At 34.8% G+C, this 25799-nt stretch overlaps 1 protein-coding gene across 2 annotated transcripts; it reads left to right on the top strand.

The window, feature by feature from the left end:
- The first annotated feature begins 2739 nt into the window (after window positions 1–2739).
- On the top strand, window positions 2740–13160 carry EPGN (epithelial mitogen). 2 transcript variants are annotated; one of them, XM_074273800.1, is made up of 5 exons: window positions 2740–2975; window positions 3749–3838; window positions 7693–7813; window positions 9279–9431; window positions 12060–13160. In XM_074273800.1, exons 1-5 carry the CDS (start codon window positions 2939–2941, stop codon window positions 12115–12117), a joined length of 459 nt encoding a protein of 152 aa, XP_074129901.1. In that variant the 5' UTR covers window positions 2740–2938; the 3' UTR covers window positions 12118–13160. The 2 variants fall into 2 exon arrangements, with proteins under 2 accessions (XP_074129901.1, XP_074129902.1); XM_074273801.1 differs by having other exon boundaries at window positions 9279–9520; window positions 12060–12138.
- The last annotated feature ends 12639 nt before the right edge of the window (window positions 13161–25799 follow it).

Below are 25799 nucleotides of genomic sequence, written 5' to 3'. Positions count from 1 at the left end.
AATTACTCATGCATATATACTGTGGAAAAAAATTTATGGAATCTAATACTTAACGTGCAACAAGAAAATTGGATTTACACACATATATTGTATCTAGGTTATACTGTAACACATTTAAAATGTATGGGATTGCCTGCCATCTAAGGGAGGGAGTAGAGGGAGGGAGGGGATAATTTGGAAAAATGAATACCAGGGATAATGTTATAAAAAAATTACTCATGCATATATACTGTGGGAAAAAATTATAATTATAAAGTAAAAAAATAAAAAAAATATTAAAAAGAAGCACTATAAAAAATCTTATTGTAAAGTAAACTTATTTTTATTTGGATTTTATGTGTTTCACAAATGCTTCTTCATGTTCCAATTCTGAAGCTGAATTGTAAGACTAGATTGAACTAGGCCTAGTCCAGAACACTAACTGAAAGTTTAGAGTCCTATGTTTGAGTGGACAGAACTCTATCATAGACAATGGTTTGAGAAAGTTTCATTCCCTTAAGAGAAGGTACCTTCAGGAAAGATAATAAACTATGGGAGGAGTCTTGGAATAACTTCCACAAGATCCAGGAGCAAGAGTGTAAAATCTCTGGTTTTGGTCCAGGGTTTAGTTGAAGCAGTGATAGTCATTTTTGTAATAAGGAGGGAAGGAAAGAAGGAAAGGAAGGAAGGAAGGAAGGAAGGAAGGAAAGGAAGGAAGGAAGGGATTTATTATAAGGATCATTTGATCCTTATAACAACCTTGAGAAAAGTATTATTATTAGCACATTTTAAAGTTGAGAAAACTGAGTCAGATAGAAGTTAAGTGACTTGCCCAGGATCACATAACTATTAAATATCTGAGGCTGGATTTTAATTCAAATCTTTACACATTGTATTTCAACCTAGATTAGAGTTCTGAGTCTTGCATTACTAAAGATGACTCCAATCAAAATAGTCAGTCCTATATACACTACTTGTGTTTAAGCAGATCTTGTGGCACAGTAAGCAATTCAAGACATGTGGGAACAAATGGATACTACTGCACAGCAGGCCTTGCCATTTATGTAACCAGAGCACAAATGTGTCTTTGTTTCAAGAATAATGGAAAACTGTGGAAGCTAGGTGGTGCAATGAATAGAGCATTACCTCTAGAAACGGGACCACCTTAGTTCAAATATAGCCTCAGACTTTTGACACTTATTATCTGTAAGTATAAGTCTGTGTTAATCACTTAACCCAGATTGCCTCACAAAAAATTAACAAACACACAAAAATAGTAATGTAAGACTTTCTACTCATGACAACACCTGGCAGCACCCATCAATCTCATATAAAAGCTTCCAGCTTGGAGGGCTCTCATTTCCTCCTCGGATCTGGCAAAAGCCTTAGCCTACAGCAGGAATAAAAGCCACCACAGTGGCTTTTATTGGGTGGGAAGGTGCCACAGAAGGCCAGAACTCATCACAACCAGAACCATCAGCTTGTATCATTTCTGTTTTTGACAAGTGTACTCTTACAAGGTAAATAAAACTACTCTTAACTGTGTAATTATCAATCTATTTCTAGGTTTAGGATGGATTTTGTAGTTTACTCAGACATAGGCACTTATTAATAAACATTTGTTCAGTTGGATGGAATTAAAAGAGAACTTATGGAAAATCCTTAAAATGATGAGAGATCATGGCAGAATTGTTTTTCAATCAATGCTTTGGATGGTAAGAGCAAATTTTTAGTCATTTAGGTGAAATCAACACCAATGATAATCTGAATGTTATAGCTAAATGAAGAATTCCAGAATAAACACCAAATCTGGAATTCCTGGCAGCCTAGGGAAATTGATGAACTGCTTCTGAGAATAATATTTTTAAATTCATAAAATAAAAAAATATATGAAGGAAGCTGATTCTATTGAAATACAGTTATCAAAATATTTTTTAAAAGTTCTGATTCAAGTACTTCTGTAGTAAATGAATCAGCGAATATTGCTATTAATTGTATCTTAATGAGATCTTTTTTTTCTCTTTAGTGATTCATTGCTTCTCTCCATGCTAATATTTGTGATGCATACTTAGTCACTATTGACATCTGAATCTAGTATCCTGTTCTGTTTCCAAAAAAGAGTAATTAAGCTTCTAATGAGGAAAGAGTTTTATAAATCATAAAATATTTGTTGTTATTATTGATCATAATAGAGAAAAATTATGGTATGAAGATAGATGTTGCTGTATTTATAAAACATCTATACAGTAAAATAGTTTGCTTATATGTAAAATATATTTATATCTGAAGCTTAGAGAATTTAAAATAGTCTCTGCCAAAATAAATTGGCTAAAAATAAAATTAAAATTTTGGTTTGTTCTGTCTTAACACATTGACAATTTTTGATAGTTCCATTTAATTCACAAATATTAAAGTGCTTGCACTGTATGCTTGAATGAACTATGGGACTCCTAGTTATTGGTGGGTCTTAATGTAAGTTATTATTTTTTCATTTGGATAGTTTAATGGGCAAGTTGTTCTACTTCTAGAGTTTCCAAACTTGATAATAACCCTCACCGTGGTCTATCTTTTCAGGAAATCCATATTCACAGGCAACAGCATCATTTTGTCTTCCTTCACACAAACAGCATTTTGTTCAAACGATGTTCAGTTTCACTTGAAAATGGAGAAATTTTTTAAAAACTGGCTTTACATTTGCAATTATGCCCATAGGCAACAGGAAACCAATGTTTCAAAAGAAAACTTGATCCCACAGCTAGATAATGCTGGTTTCCTCAATAATGCATGAGTGCCTGAAGGCTTTATGTTGTTGCCAGACATACATTTTTTTGATTGGTAAGAACTGCCAGGTGACGTTTCATGAAATATAAAAACAAGGAAGACAGAGAGAGGCCAATAAAAAGAACAACCTGTCAGTCGGGAAAGAAAAGGAAAAGAGATTATTAATCAACGGCAAGAGATGGCACTTGGAATTCCATTGTACATTCTGCTAAATGGTAGGCATTCTTGTACTTCAGTCTCTCTGTGTGTCTGAAATATGCCTGGGATTAATTTTCTTTTAATTAAAAAGAAGTTAACTTCCAATAACTTTTGCTTGTGACAAAGATTAGGGCAGGGACTCTGGGAACTAACTGACTCAGTTTTAATTTGATGAATGTGGCTTTCCTGATGTTTTGACTTTTTTCTTTCAAAACCTATTCTGATTCTATTTTAAAATAATGTCAGTAATTTAACTTATTTCAATATAACTGTACTCAGGTACCTGAATCAGTTCATAACTAGTACATGCAAATATTATATCTTTCTACACACCAAATATATGTACCTATACCTCTATATGTTTATATAGAAATAGATACTTAAATACATATATAGAGATAACTATATCTATACCTATGTAAAGCTCCATATGTATATTTTATATTATGTATATATAAATATAGGTATTTTATGCATAGCTATGTCTATATATGCCTAGTTATACAGATACATATAAGGTATATATGTATATATAGAGAGATATATATCTATACTTACATAGTATATAGAGTTATTAGAATGATCATTTTATATTTTTCAAATAAAAGAATAAAATCATAAGGCCATTTTAATTTGTTTGCGTCTTTTTCCTTCAATTTCAAGTGAATTCCTAGTAACTCTAAAACACTCTGAATGAGAATAACTCCAAGATGTCCTTCATAGACATAAAACAAGTTGTTTTGGGAAATTAACATGTCAGATTTCTTTTTCTTTTTTCCCCCTAACACAGCCATGGTATCATTGAGTAAAGAGGCAGCTGTTACTGTAACTACACCCATTACAAGCCAACAAAGTAACTGGACAGTTAACAAAACAGAAGGTATTTTCTTCCTTATATTTGTATTTCAAGTGATAGTTTAATTACTGTTAAAGAAAGCAGACTTCTGATGAAAGCAGAGTCAATTATTTAAGGTTCAATACTTTCCTTTAATAGGCGGGTTGGCCAGATATTGTCTTCTGGGAGTGTTCTATTCTATTTAGAGCAAAGGGCTGCAAAACATGTGAAAAGAACATCATATTTTAGCTTAAATCACTGACCTGGCGGTGAAGGGCTGCACAATTGCCTACTGAAAATCTGAAACCAGTAGTTCCCTTAAAACTTGGATGTCTCCAAGTCTTCTCTCTTGGTGAGCAAAGACCTTTACCATTTTAGCGTTCTGTGTAACTGGCATCACAACTTAGTATGGGATGAAACACTGCAGCCAAGGTACTCTGAAGAAAGTCAGCAACTGAATCCACTTTCTCCTCATGTTCAGAAAGTACTCTTAGTGTCTGCAGAGCTCCCTAACTACCCAACCTCCCGTGTATCTTTTAATTATGATTACAATAACTACTGGCAGCTTCTGAGCATCAGCATTTTTTCAAACCTGTTTGAACTCTCAGAGGTGAACTTGGAACGCTTGTTACCTGCCAAGACCTGAGCACAAGTTTTTATGGTTCTCACGCAAGCCACATTCTCCATGCTGCTTTGAAGGTTAGTGATGTTATCAAGCAGAGAGGAAACACCATATCCTGATCTCATAACTTGGCAGGCAAGTAGAAGAGGAGGGTCTTTCTAAATATTTGGTTTCGGAATATGTATATTCCTAATATTGAAGTAGAAAATCACCATTCTGATTTGTAGCAGTTTCCTTCCTGGGAAATCCCCTCACCTATGAAATTATACCTTCATGTCAGGGCACATACATGTACAGATGTAACCAGATATGAGTTCATGTGTGTACATGAACTTACATATGCATGTATATTGCTATACACTCATTCACATATAACCCAAAATAAACACTTATTAGACTCTACCAATAGTTTAACATCATAAAAACCTATTTTTAAACTCTTTGCTTTTGTCTTTTTTTCCTTTTAAACACCCAAACATGACAATAACCTGTTATTTTTGCAAGAAATACATTTTTGTAGGCAGCAGCATTTTGTTTTTCTCAATGGAGACCATTTTGTTCAAATAGATCTTGGTTTTCATCTAAAATTCTCAAATAACCAGCAGTATGCTTCAGTTTTAGTCAGTGATAGCCCATTTTATGATTTTATAGCAGTCCTAAGACTATTCTTTAAATACAATGCTTTGTGTCATTTGTGAAGAAAAGTTGGCAATATTTTGTCTTACTTTAGAGCACTGGTGTTTTCTGGCTCTTAAAAAAGAAATATATATCCATCTTTCTTATGTGTTTTCTTTCTCTAGAGAAGCAACTTGTATGTTTATTGAACTTTGAAAAATATTAAGAACTCCCGATAGAGCTTTTATATAGATTATATCTATTACTGTTTTCAAAAGGAAAATTTCTTACTTATATTATAAAAATAATTTAGATGCTGCAGACATTTGGGGTCTCTTTGCTCACATTTTGAGAACCAATGCTCCAGAAGAGTGATACCTCCTTTTCTTTAATTTTCTCCTTCCCATTCTCAATCACCTAACAAGAACTAGGTAGTTTTGAGCTACTGTTCTTGATATGTCTGTGTTGCTACAAAAATAATGGAGCTGGAAAGCACTGGAAAATCATCTAGTCAGTTCAGAGTGTTGAAGCAAATTAGCCATCTTCATATAGTTATCAAGAATGTTTCAGACTTTGAACTCTAAGCCTAATGTTCTTTCTAGTACAATGTCTCCTATAAGAACAGTTTCCCTTTCCTCAAAATTAAACATCAAATCAAAAGATTAGATCGGAAGCACAGATTATCCTCACTGGACAAAACTACTTATAAGTATTTTAAAGGTAATTTTCAGATACACCTCTGTCAGCATCTTTTTAAAGGGATTGATATCTGTGAGCAATCATACAACCTGTGTTTTCGAGACCCAATTCCTTTAAACTCCCACACCTACCCCAGGAGACAATAATTGAGACTTTACTAGTACCTTCATCATGTTAAACATTTCAAGAAAAAATAACAAAAATAAAAACAAAACTTGGTCTGGCATTTTTTCTATCTAATAACTAAGAAATATATCTATATCTTTATATATAGTATATTATTATGTATAATAATATTCAAAGATAGCTTCACTAGTGATTTTTCAGAAAGATCTCATGTATAAGATAGTGTCACCTATTTCCAAAGAATTCACCCCAAGGTAATATTCACTGAGTGAGGTTTTTTTGGATTTGAAGGAACTTAAAGAATTGGACCATGGTTCTAAGGTTTCTTAGGAAAAAAAAAACACTTTTAAGTTTCCTTTCCGTAAATGAGGATTGTGCTCTCAAAGAGGACATGGATCAAGGCAAAGTTCTACTAATAACTTTATAACTTAGGATGATAGCAGTCAGAGCTGGAAGGGATCTTTGAGATCATTTAGTTCAATTCCCTCATTTTCCTCAAAAGAGAAACTGAAATCCAGAGAAGTTAAGAAATTTGTTGAAAAGTCACACAGGTGGTGAATGATAGAATGATATTGGAATACTGATTCCCAGACTCCAAAGCCAATGTGATGTGAGCTATGTCTTATAACAATTCTTCTGAGTAGGCACACCAGGCCAATGATTATCCTTTTTGTCAAATCCTCTGCTTTTCCTTGAATGATATGAGCAAACTATTGCTATTGGGAGTGGTCCCTCTCCATCCTATCCAGGAGTTATCTAGAAAATATTGCAAAAGCACAGAAATAGTCTGTTCTGTGCTTATCTTCTTCCTCAGGGAATACAATGTTATAGTTCTTTCAGGCTCAAAAGAAAAATTTGTACCCTGCTATTATTTGTGTTGCATTTGCTACACTGCAAAGCAATATACTCATTTATTCTGTGTAGAAGTGTGAATCTCCAATAATTTTTTTTTTTTTTTTGCTTCTTTTCATAGTTACACCAGTTCATGAAGTTTAGCTCTTTAGGTCACAATAATGGTTTCCATGAAAAAATTAGATATTTTCTACTTTTTATTGTAATATCTTGAATGTTTATGAGTATGGGTGGGGGTAGAGGAGGGAAGGAGAGAGAAAGAGAGACAGAGAAAGAGGGAAGAAGGAAGGGAAGGATGGAGGGAGAGAAACAGAGACAGACAGAAACAGAGAGACAGAGACAGAGACAGACAGGCAGGCAGGCAGAGAGATAGCCAGAGAGACAGAGGCACACAGAGAGACAGATGTACAGAGACAGAGGGGGGAGGGTTAAAGAAGAAAGAAAGGAGAAGAAAAATAAGACATGTTAGTCCTCATTTCAGAGTCAATTCCTAGAAGAATTCCCCCTTGCAGTTTTAAGAGTACTTTGTCCTTTTCTTAGAAGATTTATGGAACTGAACTAAACATCTCATATTATAGTGAGTGATAGATTTTGATATATGGAAATAAAAAGAGAAGAAAACTGTTATCACATTAATTTCCATTTCTTTAATAAAGAAAATAATTAGTAAAGTGGTCTTCAGTACCACTTTAGAATCAATGGTGCCATCTATTGGTGAGTCTGTGCACACACACTTTAAGTGCCTTTCATTCTGAACTTGAACTTGAAAGAAAAATCAATCCATCCCCATCCTTAGTTGTTGAAAGACTAGCCTGGATAGGATTATTGCCACCCTCTGAGCACCACTTGTTACAAGATCACTTGTTCAAAAGATGAGATAGCCAAAGGAAATTTAAAAGGGGTGGAGGTAAGTGAAGGGGAGGGGGTTTCCTCGGTTCTCTGACTTTCTAACCCTTAATCTTATTTTCATATTTCCTTCTCTCAGCTGAATACACAGAAGGGCCCATAGCTTTGAAGTTCTCTCACCCTTGTCTTGCAGACCATCATAGCTATTGTATCAATGGTATCTGTGCATTCCATCATGAGCTCAGGAAAGCCATATGCAGGTAAAGGCAATGAACACAACCCTCAATCCTACTTCTCCTCCCTCCCACCCCATAATAACATCATGCTCCATTGGTGGTCTTTTATATCAACTGGCAAACCTGTCTACTCAAAGGAACATAAGGAGATGCAAAAAAAGAAATCAGGAATTTGATTTAGAGTGAATTTCTACAGTACCTTTTCCCAATGACCAAGAGCATTTTGCTATCCTGCCATTTCCCAACTACCCTTGTGAGTTAGGGATGGAGAGGGGGAAATTCAGACCTACGATTTCTTCTTGTGGGAGCATCAGCAACTTATCTCTAATTTCTAACTTAGAGAATTGCCTGGCATTAAACACTGAGAGCTTAAGTGATTTTCTAAGAATCAGTTGTATAACTCAATAAATATCTGTTAAATACCCACTATGAATTCAACATTTGTTATAAAACTAGGACTTAATCCCAAAACTTTATGCTGCTAAAGCCAATTCTCTAGCCACTACACCATCAATGGTAGTTTTTTTAAAGTAGTCAGGCAGCAGCTATTAATGTACAGTTGAAGACCCTGAGCTTCCTTTGGTATAGTGAAACAAGCAGTGGATGGAAATTTAAAGAGATAATCGGCTATTAGTTGTATTTTTTGGTGCTTGAACAAGCTCCTGAGATTGTAGAATCATAGATAAGAGATAGAAAAGTCACTGAATCTCACCTGTTCATTTTACAAATTAGGAAACAGAGGTGTATTGAGGTAAAAGAAATGATTCAACCAATGTCTCACAGAGGCAAGTATATATTCTATGAGTCCAAAATTATTTCACCTTTCTCTGAGTTTTCATCTCTCTATCTGGAGGAATATTTATAGTGGATAGCTTTGCTGCCAAATGACTTGGATTTGAATCCTGGTCTACCATTTCTTATTTGGGTGAGTTTTGATGAAGGCACCTCTTCTTTCTTTGGGTCTCAGTTTCCCCATCTGTCAAATAAGATGATTAGGCTCAGTGACCTCTGAGGTCTTTTCTAGCTCCAAATCTATGATTTTCTGAGCTACGAAATGTCCCAACTCATACTTATGTAGTGTGTTTGACCCTGAGTATGACACTTATCTCTGGTCTTCAGTTTCTTTATCTGTAAAATGAGGAGATTAGACTGGATGTTGACTCAAGTCATTCTCTAAGACTAGGTTTTAGAGAACTTGGATATCTGCACTGATGAGGGCACTTTTCTTCAGCCAAGAATTCCTTATGAGAGTGAAATCATCGACTAGATACCAGATTTTTATTCGAACATTAAGTTTTCCTTCTGATCAAAGAAAGCATACTTGAGACCTTGATAAAATGATTTCAAATTCTTTTGATAGATTGAGAATTATTTCCTATCTATAGTTCCTGCTCAAGAAATTTTCTTATATTTCAAGCATTTGTTAATTCATTGAAAATTAATTCTTTTGTACCTTTACCATTAATATTTTTAAACATGTTTATTTTAGATGCACTACAGGTTATACTGGAGAAAGATGTGAGCACTTAACATTAACTTCATATGCTGTGGATTCTAATGAAAAATATATTGCAGTTGGAATCGGTGTTGGATTGCTATTAAGTCTCTTCCTTGCTTTTATCTACTGTTATGTAAGAAAGAGGTATGGATCAAGAAGGAATATGGCATGGACAGCATTGCATTGAAATTCAGACCAGAAATCTAGCAGGACCATTCATGACAACAGTTCTGGTACCTTTTGTTCTGTTTTGTTTTTGTTCCTCCCCACACTATGAATTCTAAGAAAAGGAGATGAAAATGCATGTCAATATCTACTTTACTGCCCTGGAAAAGTTCACTTTTAGCATATCTTTTTAAATTGAATCCTCAGTTGGCAGTATATAGCTGCAAATTCCAGCTTTTACTACCTTCTGTCCTCCTACTCCCATCAGAGGTAAAATGAACAGACTCTTATAATGGTCAAAGTAGTATCCCTGCTTTGGGATTATGGAAACAACATTGCAAAAGTCAGAATTCATAAACAGAGTACTGTACTGTCGGTGTCATATCATGAAGAAAGTGTTAAGTTTGTTGCCTCTATGATCACATGATACTTTCCCTCCCCATCTCTCTCATATACTCTAAAGTCTTCTTTCCTAGATTGGTATCCTGTAGTTCTTGGAAGAAGATCCTACTCTTTTGTTGTTCAGTGTAATTTTTGGTGAGTGGGGCGAGAGGATTAGTAGGTCTCTTCCTACTCCCATCTCTCAAGCACTATACTAGAACATATAGAATCATAGGAGGAAAAGATCGCAATTTTAAAGATGGGGATAATGAGGCACAAGGCAGTTAAATAACATGACTAAGGGGCAGCTAGGTGGTGCAGTGGATAGAGCATCAGCCTTGAATTCAGGAGGACCCGAGTTCAAATCTGGTCTCAGACACTTAATACTTCCTAGCTGTGTGACCCTGGGCAAGTCACTTAACCCCAGCCTCAAAAAAACAAAGAAAAAAAAAACATGACTAAGATTACACAGTCACAATAACTAATGGATGTTTGAAAACAAAACCACATGTTGAACTATGCACTTTCTTTTTATTATTGGTATAGTGGAAAAAAGCTGGGTTAGAACGAGGAAGATTTAGGTGTAAAGCCTTCCTCTAATATATACTTGCTCTCTAAGTCTAGATAAATCACTTAAATTTTCAGTACTCTAGCCAAATTCTTAAGAATATAAGTTGCAAAAAAGGAAAAGACATTCATGGATTTTCTCATCTGGGGAGCTCCTTCCATCTATGAAATCACAGGTTCAATCTCAATGCCAGCACATGAAGATTTAGAAGTAGAGGACAGAGCTGATTTTGTTTTACCATTGTGGAGAGAAAAAGGAAGGGAATATAAAGTTTATTTATTTTTTAAATTTTTTTGAATTAAAAAAGTGTTTATTTGGGGGGGTCCAGATGCAAGATAGCCCCCCAGAGTTTTAGGTGACAACCCAGATGTCCTTGAAGGATAGCTTAGTGGAATAAAGATGTTAAATCTGACTCTCTTTCACATATATTCTCTGAGGCTGTGTCATATCACTTCTAATATATATATAAATTTTTTAAAATAGTTTTTATTTACCAGATATATGTATGGGTAATTTTACAACCTTGACAATTGCCAAACCTTTTGTTCTATTTTTCCCCTCCTTCCCCTCCCCCTCCACAGATGGCAGGTTGACCAATACATGTTAAATATGTTAAAGTATAATTTTTTCTTTTTTTATTAATTTTTATAATTATAACATTTTCTTTGACAGTACATATGCATAGGTAATTTTTTTTTACAACATTATCCCTTGTACTCCCTTCTGTTCCGAGTTTTTCCCCTCCTTCCCTTTACCCCCTCCCCTAGATGGCAGGCATTCCCATACATATTAAATATCTTATAGTATATCCTAGGTACAATATATATATGCAGAACCGATTTTGTTGTTGTTGTTGTTGCAAAGGAAGGATTGTATTCACAAGGTAAAAATAATCTGGGAACAGAAACAAAACAAAACAAAACAATGCTCACAGTTTACACTCATTTCCCATAAAGTATAAATTAAATACAATATATGTATACATGTCCAAACAGTTGTTTTGCTGTACAAAAAGAATCAGACTTTGAAATAGTGTACAATTAGCCTGTGAAGGAAATCCAAAATTCAGGCGGACAAAAATAGAGGGATTGGGAATTCCATGCAGTGGTTCATAGTCATCTCCCAGAGTTCTTTTGCTGGGTGTAGCTGGTTCAGTTCATTACTGCTCTATTGGAACTGATTTGGTTCATCTCATTGTTGGAGAGGGCCTCGTCCATCAGAATAGTATTGTTGTTGAAGTATATAATGATCTCCTGGTCCTGCTCATTTCACTCAGCAAAAGATAAAGTTTATTGCTTATTTCACATAAGTATCAGTTGTAGATTATGTAAAAGATCTCTATTGTCCTATTTAAGGCACAACCAAGAGGATAATGTAAGACCTATTACTATATGAATTTATAACAGTTTACATTATTCTACATTTTAATGTAGATCTACAATCTAGATCTTATTATGTCATTATTCTACATGTGTCTAGCAGTTGTTGAATTATATTGAATTCACTACTTTGTTTTAGGTGTATGAAATTGAATGCAACAGATCTCCATTATCTTTCCCGTTTAAAGAAAACTCAAAACTGAATTTCTGTCAGTCTTAGATTGTTCTACAATTATATGCAGTTGTTGAATTGATATTGAGTTCATTGCTTTGTTTTAGATGCATGAAATTGAAACATCCTTATAAAGTCTGCAAGAGAGAGAAGAGGCCTCTGTGAGAAGTGAACAAATATCACTGATAAAAGCAGATGTGGACCAGAACTGAACTGAAATCTTCTAAGGGGATCCAGCAGAATGATAAGATCTGGGTGAATAAAAAAAAAAAAAAAGAGAAGAGGAATAGATCAAATCCTTGATATTCTAATGGATTCCCATGGAATGAATGAATAGAACCACTTCATTTTTGACAGTGCTAATGAAGTCTATCATGGAAGTTTTGGAAGCAAGAGTCATTGACCCTCCCTGAGTCTGGTTTTTTTTGGTGTTGTTATTCTTAATACAAGAGCATTTGGTGTTTTTATTCTGATATGACAGGTATGGATTATAGCAGTCATTCCTGAAATTTTCTGTAGAGGAGTTTTACATTTAAACTATAAGCTGGACTACATGGCTTCTGGAATGCCTTCTAGCTCTAAGATTCTTATGCCTTATGGATGAGAGAAGAGAGACATTTTCACAGAATTCATCCACTATGTGGAAGATCCTATGCTAGGCCACTAGTTGGAGAAGAACTATTGACGTACATGCTACTGATACCTGTTATCTACTGGCAAGTAGGACTAGCCCCTTTTGGCTTCTTGTCTGTCCACAATGTGGACTTACCCACTTTAAATAAGATATTTCTATGGTACCTGAAATGAATGTGATGACTATTTTTAAATACAAAACCAGTGTTATTGAAGCTTCAATGGCCCACGCATGAATTCAAAGAGTAAACTCTTATTTCTAGAAATCAAAGGTCTGTAGAAATATTATTGACTTAGTTCCCCTATCCTAACAGTGATTATGAAAGGGGAGATGAATAATCTTCAGAAGAAACAAGAATCTCAAGCCAATGACTATTGTCTTAAAGAATCAGACATGAGCAAAGTCTTTCTTCCTCTGAATGGATCATAAAATATTGTACCTTTATTCCATTGTTTTCTTGACTCATAGTCTCTTTCTGCTATCATATGTGTGATTTAATGAATGGCTATGTAGCAACAATAAGAAAATTGTACCAAGTGACCTGTGGTCCAGAGATGGCCCTTATGTTTAGACTAACAGGTTGAACAAGGTTCTTCAATGGCTCATGATATGTAGAATTTTTCTTCATCATTTCTTGACTACGTAGATATATGAAAGGTATTAAGGTTGGAAAAAGCATAATGAAAAGAGAATTGAATTGGGAGTCAATAGTTCAGGACTTTGGTTCAAATTAACCATCACTAATTAGCTGGATGACCCTAAGCAAATATCTTTCTATTTATAGGCCAAAGTTTTTTTCTGTAAAATGTGTGAGATGAACTAAAGGATCTTGAATATCACTATTGCTGCTCCTGCTGCTGCTGCTACTACTATTGCTGCTTCTACTACTACTAGCAGTTAATAGTGCAGTGGATACTAGAATCAAGAACTGAGTTTAAGTTCAGCCTCAGACACTTACTAAGACACTCAGTGTGGCCCTAAGCAAGTCACTTAACCTTATTTGTCTCAGTCTTCTGAATTATAAAATGGGCTGGAAAAGGAAATGGAAAACCCTTCTGGTATCTTTGCAAAGAAAATCCCAAATGAGGTCATGAAGAGTCGAACATAACTGAAATGACTAAACAACAACAAAACAAATTATGTTTATCTTAACAACAAATGATAATTATAAAAACAACAGCAACAAATAATAGAATGCATAAAATATTCTAAGGTTGGCAGAACACTATATATTTAACTCATTTGATTCTCCTAACAGTTCTGTGATGTAGGGGCTATTATGTTTGTTCTTTTTACAAATAAGGAAACTGAGGCTGAGAAAAGTTAAGGTATTTTCCCAGTTAGTAATTAGTTTTGGTGAGATTTGAATTCTGGTCTTTCTGACAGCAATCTAATTTAGTCCGGTGCAGTTATACAACTACTTCACCAACTTATTCAGATACTAAAAGACCATGTGATGGCAGTAAGAAATGGTAACTAAAGATAATACAAATGAGTTGCTAAGCTCAGAAACAATACTTTTGGTAAGGTTAAAGTATAGTATTTAGCTTAAATTTTCATTAAATAAATAAGAACTAGCATTTGTATATACCTTATGACTTGGAAGCACTTCAAATATTATCTTATTTTATCTTCATAAAAATCCTTCTAGATTGGTGTTATAATTGTCTGTTTGGGACAGATAGCAGTTAAATGATTTGCCAAAGGTCTCCTAGCTAGTAAGTGTCTGAAACTGAATTTGAATTCAAGTCTTGATTCCATACCTGTACCACCTCAACACTTCTAAAATGTTAAATATAATTAAAAGGGCTATCGATGCTATAGTTGAGAAATAGTATTGCTACTTGGGGTAGATGGGATGATAAATCTGAAACCCCAAATAAGTGAGAAAGGACTAAAAAAAGGACTTACTTGCCTTCAATGAGTTCAAGTCTTCACCTCCAAAACAAATTCTGAGCCAAAATACTCAAAGAACTTGCCTACATGAAATTTGAGTAGCTATTAGTGACCTTTAAGAAATTCTAGATATCTGGAGAGGTTCTTCAAGATTATAGACAGAAATGTACATCTAACTATATCTATATCTATATCATCATTCTCTCCCTCTCTCTCTCTCTCTCTCTCTCTCTTTCTCTCTCTCTCTCTCTCTCTCTCTCTCTCTCTCTCTCTCTCTCTCTCTCTCTCTCTCTGTTTCTCTCTCTCTCTCTCTCTCTCTCTCTCTCTCTCTCTCTCTCTCTCTCTCTCTCTCTCTCTCCACTCATTGAGAAAAAAATGAAGGGCATTTATCCTTCAGAAGAAAATATATGATAGCTATTTTAATTATTTGTAGACCTGTCATCTAGAAGATAGATGTAATAAATTAGTTTTTACTCAGCTCTATAGAATAAGGCAATGAGTTATCATGGATAGAAGGTTACAGGGACAAAATAACTCTTGATAGGAGTTTATCTATCTATCTCTCTATCTGCCTGTATCTCCATCCATCCATCCATCCAAACCTCATCCAACCATCCATTCATCATTCATCCATTCATCCACCTATCTATCTATCAATCTTTCTATCTATCTAAATTTTCAGAGTGGGGAGAAAGTAGAATCTTCATACTAAAGGCCTAAGGAGTTTGAAACGAATTATTACCCAAAATTCTTGAATTTGTAATTTGAAGTTGTTGTCACATGAACATTTAAAAAGGGAGACAGAGATAGATTCATGAAGAACATCCATGTCAGAAACCTCATTTGAACAAAAATCTTCCAGGATTTCAGTGAGGCTTTTAAAAATCTCTTATGATGCCTGTGTGTATTAGGGATTGGATACTTATGTGGCTACAATGCCAATTGAATGAAGTGATCCAAAAAAAGGGAAGTGATTCTATCCTAATTTAGAGGGAGATTTGTAGTGGAACATCACAAGATTGTAGCCATCTTTCTGCTGCTTTCCTGTTCGTTTGCTTGTTCTTAAGTGATGCAGAAGAATAGCAGAATATTCTGTCAAAGATAAAATTGAAATAAACATAAATTCTTGCACTTGGATTAAAAAAAAAACCTCACATGTTTGAGAACAGGATGAGGAAACAAAGCATAGATGGGGTTCATGTTATAAAGAATATTGGATTTGGGTGGGCTGTAAGCAAACATGAATCAAGCATATGACATGGCTCCAAACAAGATAATATATTCTGGTATTCCATGAAGAATGCAGAAATTAATAGTCTCATGATTAATTGTTTTTGTTCACAAGCATGTCAGCAAGCATCTAGCATGTCTAAGATAAATCAGTATCATGAATGTATGCAAAACTATGCTTTTTGGGATCCAGAAAAAGACCAAAAATATCCATCTTTTATAAGAAAACATATCATACCTATTTTTAAACATTTGTAGACCTGTCATCTAGAAGATGTAATAATTCAATTGATTTCAATGAGTTATCATAGATAAAAGTTACAGAGACAAAAGAATTCTTGGTAGGAGTTAGAGGAGTCTCCGTTTGATTAAATAGAGGAGGAAACTTCCTAAGAATTAGATCATAAAAATTGGAATTCAAAGAGAGTTCAGATTTGTATGGATGAGAAAAATGAGGCATAAAAATGGGAAATGGTTTGCTTAGGAAGAAAACATCCAAAACCAGAATTGAAAGGAAAGAATTGAAGATTGAAGCTCCTTAAATTTAAATTCAGGGCTTCATCTTATACCAACATACCAGAATTGGAATGGACCATCTTGTAGTGAGTGAACTCCCTGTAACAGAAAGGCTTCTAATAGAGCCCAAATGATTACTTCCCACATTGGACTGCATGACCTTTGTCATTTCTTCCAGCTCTGATTCCATTATTGCCAAGACCCAAGACATACGAATGGGAGAAAAGAAATGTTTATAAAATTTCCTTACAGACCAATGATTTTGTGTCTTAGGAATGCCATTGTGTGTGTGCATGTGCATATAAGTGTATGTGTTATTTTTTTAAATCTAAGAATTTAATAATTTTTGAAAAAAAATGTTATTCAAATATAACATATGAATGCCATTTTAGGAAAATTTAAGTTTTTGCTGACATTGCACCAAGTCTCACCAGGGAGCCTAGTTAGAGACTGAGTTGGTAAAAATAAATACTCTGGTGAACCCCTATCTTGATCTTTGGGAACTGGACTTAACCAGAAATCATGCATGTAGCTTAAATAGACTATATTAGTGAAAGTCAAAGGACTTTGTTCTGATTTATGTTTTCAACTCATATGACAAAAGATTTCTAAATCTTTATTAAATTATTAAAATGTTTGTGTTCATAAGATTAATCAAAAATTTGTTGCGACTTACTATTCTTGCCTGGAAGGGCTGACAATTATTCTTTCACTTCCACAAAACAGTTCCTCATTATTCACTCTTGAATCAAACACTCTCACATAATTCAGCTTTCCCTTCAGTAGAAAATATTTGACTTCCTTTGTTGTTCTTTTCTTGAAGACTCTGTGGTGCCACGCCAACTCATAGCACATCAGCACTTTTTGTGTCTTCACCCAGGATATGAAGCTTGCATCACACCAAGGAGTGGGGAGATAAAGGTCCCTCCCTCCCCAATGACTCTAGGAAGCCACACCTAGATTGTTATGTGTTGCTCTTCCAAGGCATCTCTGAGACAAGCAAATGAGCTGGAGAGAATCCAGGTGAGAACAACAAGGCATGGGGAAGGAAATGCAGGGCCAGACTCATTATGAAGAGAAAAGACCATTAATGGTCTAGAGTGAAGAAATGAAGTCCCAAGATGGAAGACTTCTAATATTTACAAAACATAAACATCAGTAAAAATGAATTTGCTTAGTATGGTGCCATATAGATTTGACATTGGCTTAAATTAAGAAAAAGAATTAGGGATGTGTGTGTATGTGTGGGCGTTTTGTTGAGGAGCAGTAAAACAGAACCAATTTGAAACCTGGCACACTTAATGAATGCCACTTGACTGAAAATTAAACTATTTTAGATTGTGCAATACTTTTCCAGGAGTTATGCTAGTTGTAATTCACATCACAAAAGTGTTTTATATATATTTTATTCAATCTTTACAACAAACTCATGAGGCAGGTATTTTAAGGTCTATGATGCCCATTTTCTTTTTTTTTTTTTCCTTCTTTTTTTTCCTGAAATTGTTTGTTTTCAAAACATATGCAAGGGTAACTTTTTAACTCTGACCCTTGAAAAACCTTGTGTTCCAATTTTCTCCCTCTTCTCCCCACTCCCTCCCCTAGATGGCAAGTGATATGTTAATATTGTTAAATATATGTTAAACATGGTAAAAAAAAAAAGTATTAAATCCAATATAGGCATACACATTTATACAGTTATCTTGATGTACAAGAAAAATCAGATTGAAAAGGGGAAAAAATAAGAAAGAAAATAAAATGCAAGCAAACAACAAACAATAAGAGGGAAAATGCTATACTGTGGTCCACACTGTTCCCACCGTCCTCTCTCTGGATACAGGTAGATCTCTTCATCACAAGATCATTGGAACTTGCCTGAATCATCTCATTGTTGAAAAGAGCCATGTCCATATGATGCCCATTTTCAAATGAAGAAGCTGGGACCTGCCCATGATCGCACAAATGTCAAAGGAAGGATTAATCCAGATTTCTACTAACTTGCTTGCCAGCCCCAAGAGCTTTTATTTATTTGGGTTTTTAATATTTTTTTCAGATTGGAAATTAATCTTAGCATTATTATAAAATATTTTAACCTCATGGGTCTCTTGAAAAGGTCTCAGGAATCCCCAGGTATGACTGCACCACAACATGTAAAGCCACCTACCAAAGCTGTATCACATTCTAGTTTATGAAAATTAATATCTCATACAGCCTGTATCCTTCTACTAGTCATTTATTTATATGGAAGTTCTGTTATCTAATTTTCAAGTTAAAATATTTTGTTTCATTTGAAGTATTGGGTAGTATTTATATATATGTAAACATATATACATATACCAGTTTGTCATTACAAAATTAATTAATCAATAATCATTTTATTAAAAACTTAATATGTGTTAGATGTTAGAGGTATAAAGACAATGAAACTCGTCCTTTCCCTCAAAGATTTAACATTCTACCAATGACCTCAGTGATTGCCTGGCTAAAATAAACATCTAAATTGAGATAATCTATATGGGAAATGGTCACTCAGACCAAAATAGAAAATTTTTATAGCAATTCAGAAGCAAGACTTTAGCACTCCCCCCAAAAAAGGAAAAAAAAGACCAATCAATTCAATCAAACAAGCATATTGTTATAGTAGTCAATATGTTATATTGACAATGATTCTGGAGTTGATATTCCCTATTTTTCTTCCATTCACTTTAAAAAGAAAACAGTGTTGAATGTTGAATAGGTTATTTGTTTACTAATCTATTCATTAGTTATGATATTATATATATATATGTATTTATATATCTGTCATGGCTGAAAAACAATAACAAACCTATATCTGCTTCAGGAAGAAGGCCTATAACATCACAGTGATTAAGTAAATTGATGGCAAGTCCATTGATTTTTTGAGCTGCTTCATTCATTTGTTCTTTTATCTGTTTTCCAGGGTGTAGATATTTAGTTAGACTGGCATGCAATGATGCTCCTCTCCTTATTCCTTAGTAACTTACAAACTGCTTAAGCAAATCAAGTTTCTCTCATTCTCAAGTCATTAATTATAAAGAAAATTATCATCTTTAGTTAATTCTTTATATAATTTGAGATTGAATGAGAAGGTATAACTGTCCCTTCAAATTCTAAAAGCTATGACTCTATTACTCGATTGTACTGAATCTGGAACTGTCAAAGTTCCCATTCTATTGATCTCAAAAGGACCTCCATACAAAATCTCTATCTGGAGATGATCTGGAGAAATCTCCTTGGAGATAATCAGAAACTTGGATTTACTAATTAAACATAAAAACCACATTTTTCCCCTTGTTGAGTGACTTTGAAGAACTCACCTAACCTGTTATATGTATAATGAAAATAATAAAAATGATAATAATAGATGTAGTCCTACTATGTGGCAGGCACTATGCTAAATAAACCCTTTACAGATATTATCTCATTTGAGTCTCACAAGTCTTTGAGGTAGGTGCTTTTATTATACCCATTTCACAGTTTTCTCAAAACTGGGGCAAACAGAAGTCAAGTGACTTGTCCACAAGGGGGGCTCTCAGAATTTTATTCATTGTCACACTACAATTCTGTACGTATGACACTATGATATGAGTAAATGTTAAAGCAATTTGGAAGGACTTGCATTCAAATTTGATTTGGGAGATCAGCAAAGCCAATCTAGACATTCACCCATACCAATTTTTTTATCCCGAGCCCTACTCAGTTGTGCATTCTGGAGCACATCATCCCAGTTTCATTCCAAACCTAATTAATCAACTGATCCATCCACATATAGCTCAGAATCCTCAAGTCCTGCCCCTGATTTCATAAGGAACAAAAGCCAAGTTGCCAGGAGCCCAATATGTCCAACCCAAAGCCTCACTCCCTCTGCCAAAAACATGGGATATTTCTTGTTCTGGGAAACACCCACTGCCTTCCAAAGGTATATCTCATAAACTGAGGAATGTGATTGTGTGGTAGGGAGAGAGAATGAGGCTGGTTAAGTACACCTTCTCTACATACCTCTAAGTTACTGGATTTTTCCAAAGGCAAACTTTGGCAAGTGATTCAAGACAACTTTATGGAGATTTAGGTCTTACATCTCAAGGAACCAGAGGCACTTTCAGTTATATTAGGTTTCTGAAAACCACATGGAAAGATCCTCAAAGAGATTATCTCTTGTCTCCAAAAGTTGGAGCAATAAGATAATTTGAAACCATAAAGAGATTTCTCTTAGACTAGGAGTGGATCCTGCCTTGTAGCTCCCCCCAAAAGAGGGAATTCTTCCCTTTTTTCTCTTAATATAAACCTAGAAATATAAAAGTGACAAAAGGCTTCTGCTCTGTAAACTCAGTGGAGCTGCATGCTACTTTCAAGGTGGAACCCAGATCAGTATCTAAGGGAAGGCTGAAAGAGAATGGATTGAGAAGATCCAAGAAACAGCACATCCAATAGAGACCATTTGCATCTGGGCAAAAGTTGAGAAGAATGGCTGAATGATGGAAGTAGGAGAATGAAAAGCTCCCCCTCCTTACTAATAAAGTAGAATCATGTACCTTGCCCCAATTAGGTGACAACCAGATGGTGTAGTAGATAGAGCACTAATCCTGGAGAAAGGCAGACCAAATTCAAATCTGACCTCATATATTTATTAGTTGAGTGACCCTGGGAAAATCTGTCTTCCCTTAGTTTTCTCATCTGTAAAATGGTATAATAACAGCTTTTTCTTCACAGGGCAGTTGTGAAGACTGCATGAGGTATTTGTAGAGAGATTAGCACAGTGTCTGAAAACATAAGTAGAATTTAACAAATGCTTCCTTGTTTCTTTTTTTTTTAGACTCTACTCTCTACTGCCTTTCCTTTCCTTTCCTCCTTAGTAACAAATGAAAGTAGAAAACAAAAATTCTTCTTCCTTGTTTCTCATGAAGCCCAGTTCCTGACACTACAAAGTGTAAGTAGATGCACAGACCTCAGTATAGCATATAGAATTCCTTTCCTAATACTCCATCAGTTAAATTAAAAGAAATAAAACATGGTAATAGTTCATAGCTAAGAAGCTAACATTGTTAACATTAAATTGCAATTTTCTCTTCAACTCTATTAAATAGTAAACTTCTTGTAGAAAAAAAGAGATGGGCAATTTTTGTCTTTGTATTCACAGCTCTTATACTTTGCACATGTCAGTTGCTAAGATGTTCATTGAATTGGATCAAAGTAAGAGACTTGTGATTGGTCATTTTGGGAGCAAGGAATCCTGAGGGATAGGGGAGAAATGGGGAGATAGCAGGAAGAAATTATTTATAGGATGAGAACTAGACCCATGATTTTATTGATATAAGAAACTCCCCCTACTATCACAGATGGGTGCCTCCTTTACAAGTAATAGTCATAAAGAGCTGCCTGGATCACTGAGAGGGGAAATGGCTCAGGCAGGACTTTTGTGTGCTAGAGGAGGGCCTTGAACCTGGAGCTTCTTGGCTTTGGGACTAGCTTTCCATTCACAGATTCACACAATTTCTTAATGTTATTAAGAGTCAGGTGGTATGAATTCTGCTTTTGACTTTGCCACTCACTAACGGTTACCATGTTAAATGATATCTCATTTAAAATAATGATGCTACTATTATCAATAATGAGTACAACCTCCTCACAGCCCAAAATATTGCCCATATTGATAGAAAAAAGGCTGGGAGCAAATAGAGGGATTCTAGCTTATGTGATGCACAGCATCAACAGAAAGTATCTAAAGTCCTTTATAGATATTACCCCATTGGATCTTCACAACAATCCTAGGATGTTATTATTATTCCCATTTTATAGATGAAAAAACTGAAACAAATTTTAGGGATTGGCCCAGGATCATACAGCTAATTAAGTGTCTGAGGCCAAATTTGAACTCTTGACTCCAAGCTCAACACTCTATCCATTGAGCTACCTGGCCATCTCTAGATTAAATACATGTTTTCTTAGGCACTCATTCTACATAATAACAAGATCAGAAATATATCTCACCAATTGTAGGCAGTGATTTCATACTGCTTTCAGTCAAAAGTATTCTCCCTTTCAACTTCCAAAATAATGTACTCCCAATAAATTTAGATAGAGTGCAAGGTCTGGGGTCAGGAAAACCTTCATTTAAATCTGGCCTCAGACATTTACTAGCTGTGTGGCTCTGGGCAAGTTATTTGGAGAAGGAAATGGCAAAACACTCCTGTATCTTTGCCAAGAAAATCCCAAATGGGGTCATGAAGAGTCAGACATAACAAAAAAGACTGAACAACTGATTGGGAATTTTAAGTGGGACAGCATGGATAGAGCTGTCCTGCCTGCTTCCAGTTAGCCTCAGGTGCTAGCTCAGTGATTGGGGAATAGCAAAGCCCCTGCCAGCTTGCAGTGATTCAGAGCTTAAGGACTCTGGGACTTTGGGGGTGATGAGGCAATCTATTTATTGGCCACTGAACAGAAAGAGTTGATGACTCAATAGACCTTTAAAAAGGGAGTGACCTTCAGCCCCTTCTCTCTCTCTCTCTCTCTCTCTCTCTCTCTCTCTCTCTCTCTCTCTCTCTCTCTCTCTCTCTCTCTCTCTCTCTCTCTCTCTCTCTCTCTCTCTCTCTCTCTTTTTTTTTTTTTGCCAACAGAACTAGTGAGTAAGGGATCTTCTTGCTAAAGGGGTGGGAGTGGGGCTGATGCCCTTCCCTCCATCTCAGCATTATGGCTATTGTCCTCATGTGGCAACTAGACCTAGCAAGCTCAATAAAGTGAGCTTGAGCCTAGAACTCTGATTGCCTCTTCTGCTTTGTATTACTTGCCTCAATATAGACAAATAAACATTGAGGTAATCTTGTTACCCTAAGACTCCCAAAGATACTAGAACTATTGTTTGAAGCTAATAGGAAGAAGTAGAACACTTTTTAAAAAACCTTCCAAAATTTAGCATCTCCTTAGAAAGATATAGTCAGACTAAAACTACTCACCAGAATCTCACCATCTTTTAGAAAGTAACAGATAAAATCTCCATACTAAAATAAAACCCTTAATTCAATAAATAAACTGTTAGGGAAACGGTGACAGCATTACACATAGGACTGCCTGCACATATCATGGTTTCAAAAAAGTTTAAATGTAATTTTTAAAAATGTCACAATGTAGAGTATTCATCATCTTCAAATTATATGGAAAAGTTTTCAAAATACAGAAACTTAACAGAAGAAATTAAAACTACGTGTAATCAAAATAGAATACATATGATCTCTCTTGTTTTACCTGCTATAGAAGTGTCCCTAAGATGCTTTCCGGGATTCTAAAGATAAGTTTTCATCCCAGCATTCAATTATCTACAAAAAGCAGTCATTTTATATATCTGAGCAATAGTCCATAGCACATTAAATACAGAAGAATAACAAGAAATCGAGTTCTCCTCAGACTGTTTTAGCCTGTTGAAAAGATGAGAATGAGATAACTATGATAATTGATAAATAACAATTTAATGATGTTTTAATAAATGCCACAATATTAAATACATATAATCTCCAAATTACATACATAGAATGAAAAGGTATCAAAATATAAAGAATGAACAAAAGAAATTTTAAAATTTGATGATAAAACCAATCAATCAACAACTATTAATTACCTACTAGATGCCTAGGATTCTACCAGTCTTTGAGAACACAAAGACAAATTCTAAAAACAGAATGATTATTATCAAGGGACTTAACTTAATCAGGTAAGACAACTTGGTAAATATTTTAACAACTTGTTCTTTTAGAAAATGAACACACAAGGCATTTAAAATTTTAATCTTAGTTTTTAATAGTAACATTTATAATAGTTAAAAATGTTAACATGAACATGAACTTTGTTAAGCCTAGAACGACAAACGACAAAACAATAAATCTAGTCTTGTAGTTTTTGCTGATTTCTTAGTGATCAATGAATTAATTTGTGTTGGCTGTAGCTCATCCTTGTGTGTGTGTGTGTGTAAATATATATATATACATATATATATATATATATGTATGTATATATATATATATATATATATATATATATATATATATGACTGAGCAACAGTCTTTTATCACTAATTGCCTATTGAACATTTAGAACTCAGTATGTTCAAAATTAACTTCCTTGTCTCAGAAATTCCTGCCTCATGACAAACGTGTATCTCTTATGAATCTTCATGTTTTTTGTTAAGGGAATCATCATCCCTTTATCCATCAGGTTCAAAATCTCGGTGAGTTTCCTCACTCTTCCTCAATCCATAAAACTAAATGGTTGCTAGGTATTGTTGTTACCATCTCAACTTTATTTGCCACATCTATTCCTTTCTCTCTTCTCATCCAGTCATCACTTTAATTCAAACTCTCATTACTTATAGCTTGGGTTAGTACAATAGTTTTTTAATTGATCTCCTTGGCTCATGTCTTTCTTCACTCTAATACTTCCTCTATATAAATTCCTTAAAGTGTGACCATTTTACATCACCTCTCTACTTAATAAAGTCAAGTGGCTTTCTTATTCAGATCCAAAACAGGTTGTCCCAAAATTTAGTGCAGTTTAAGTTATTAGAATTTAAGGGGTAATAATTTTGGATGAAATGATCATACCTTAAATTTAAAGTCATGGGTCAAAATCTGGTCAACTCTATCTCTGCATATTCATTCATTTAATATCAGGAAAGAATAAACACAAAAATAAAAAGAACCATATGCTGAGGCACTATTTGGGGTTGGGTGTGACTTAGACCAATTCCATGGTAGTTTATATTTGATATCATAATGAAATGAGATGCTCATACATCATTCACCAGTTCACAATGGAATATTCACTTAGTCACAGAAGGATATTAAGCAAGAATATATATTGAGAACATCCTAAGTTTGTTCAGTTGAATGAAGTCCCCCTGCTTCAGTTGTCCATTGTATTCTACCAGCTAAACTTCAGAATTTTTTTCAAAGCAAGTTGTATATTTTGTGTGTATATTGCTGTGACCAGGAAGTTTTACAAGAGCCTGAGCCTTTGGTTCCCTAAGCCAATAAAGTCTCTAAAATGGTTGGCATATTTTTAAAGGAAAAGCTTGTCTAACTTGCATGATAATAGTCAGATTATCATAATCTTTCTACCAAAGGGAAAGATGGCAGCCGAAATAGAGTTGGGAGAGACAAGTCATCTGCATTCTCTTCTCCTTCCCCCCTCCCCCCAGTCCCTGCTTCATAGAAGACTTATTCACTTCAAAGCCTCCAAGAAAAAAACAAGAGGTTTTCTCCTTAATATTTGCATGTCTACTAAGCCCTGACTCTATATCTCCTGTCATCAGTCCTTCTACTTCCAAAGCCATAATGTGAGCAATATCTTTAACCCCTGTACTAATGCATATTGTGTTATTTTTCCTCCTTAAAGGGTCCCAAAGACCATCTCCAGAGCTGAATTAGCTTAGGAGAGGAAGGGCTCGAGTAGTTTACACTATCTTCTTTTAAATGACAGCTAAAATCCTTTCTTCAGGAAGTCTTTTCCCTTCCTACTTAATCTAAATATAGCTTGTTTATATATGTTTGCTTATTGTTTCCCCTAG

The sequence above is a fragment of the Sminthopsis crassicaudata genome, chromosome 6 (genome assembly GCF_048593235.1).
Source record: "Sminthopsis crassicaudata isolate SCR6 chromosome 6, ASM4859323v1, whole genome shotgun sequence".
Classification (NCBI taxonomy): Eukaryota; Metazoa; Chordata; class Mammalia; order Dasyuromorphia; family Dasyuridae; genus Sminthopsis; species Sminthopsis crassicaudata.
The sequence above is the reverse complement of the archived record's forward strand: the minus strand, read 5'-3'. Positions and strand labels throughout refer to the sequence as shown.

Bases quoted from the DNA above. Each gene is read 5' to 3' on its own strand.
- EPGN (XM_074273800.1), top strand. From the start codon at position 2,939: ATGGCACTTGGAATTCCATTGTACATTCTGCTAAATG. The intron at 2,976-3,748 runs GTAGGCATTCTT...CCCCTAACACAG, and splicing joins ATTGTACATTCTGCTAAATG to CCATGGTATCATTGAGTAAA. The intron at 9,432-12,059 runs GTATGGATCAAG...GCTTTGTTTTAG, and splicing joins TACTGTTATGTAAGAAAGAG to ATGCATGAAATTGAAACATC.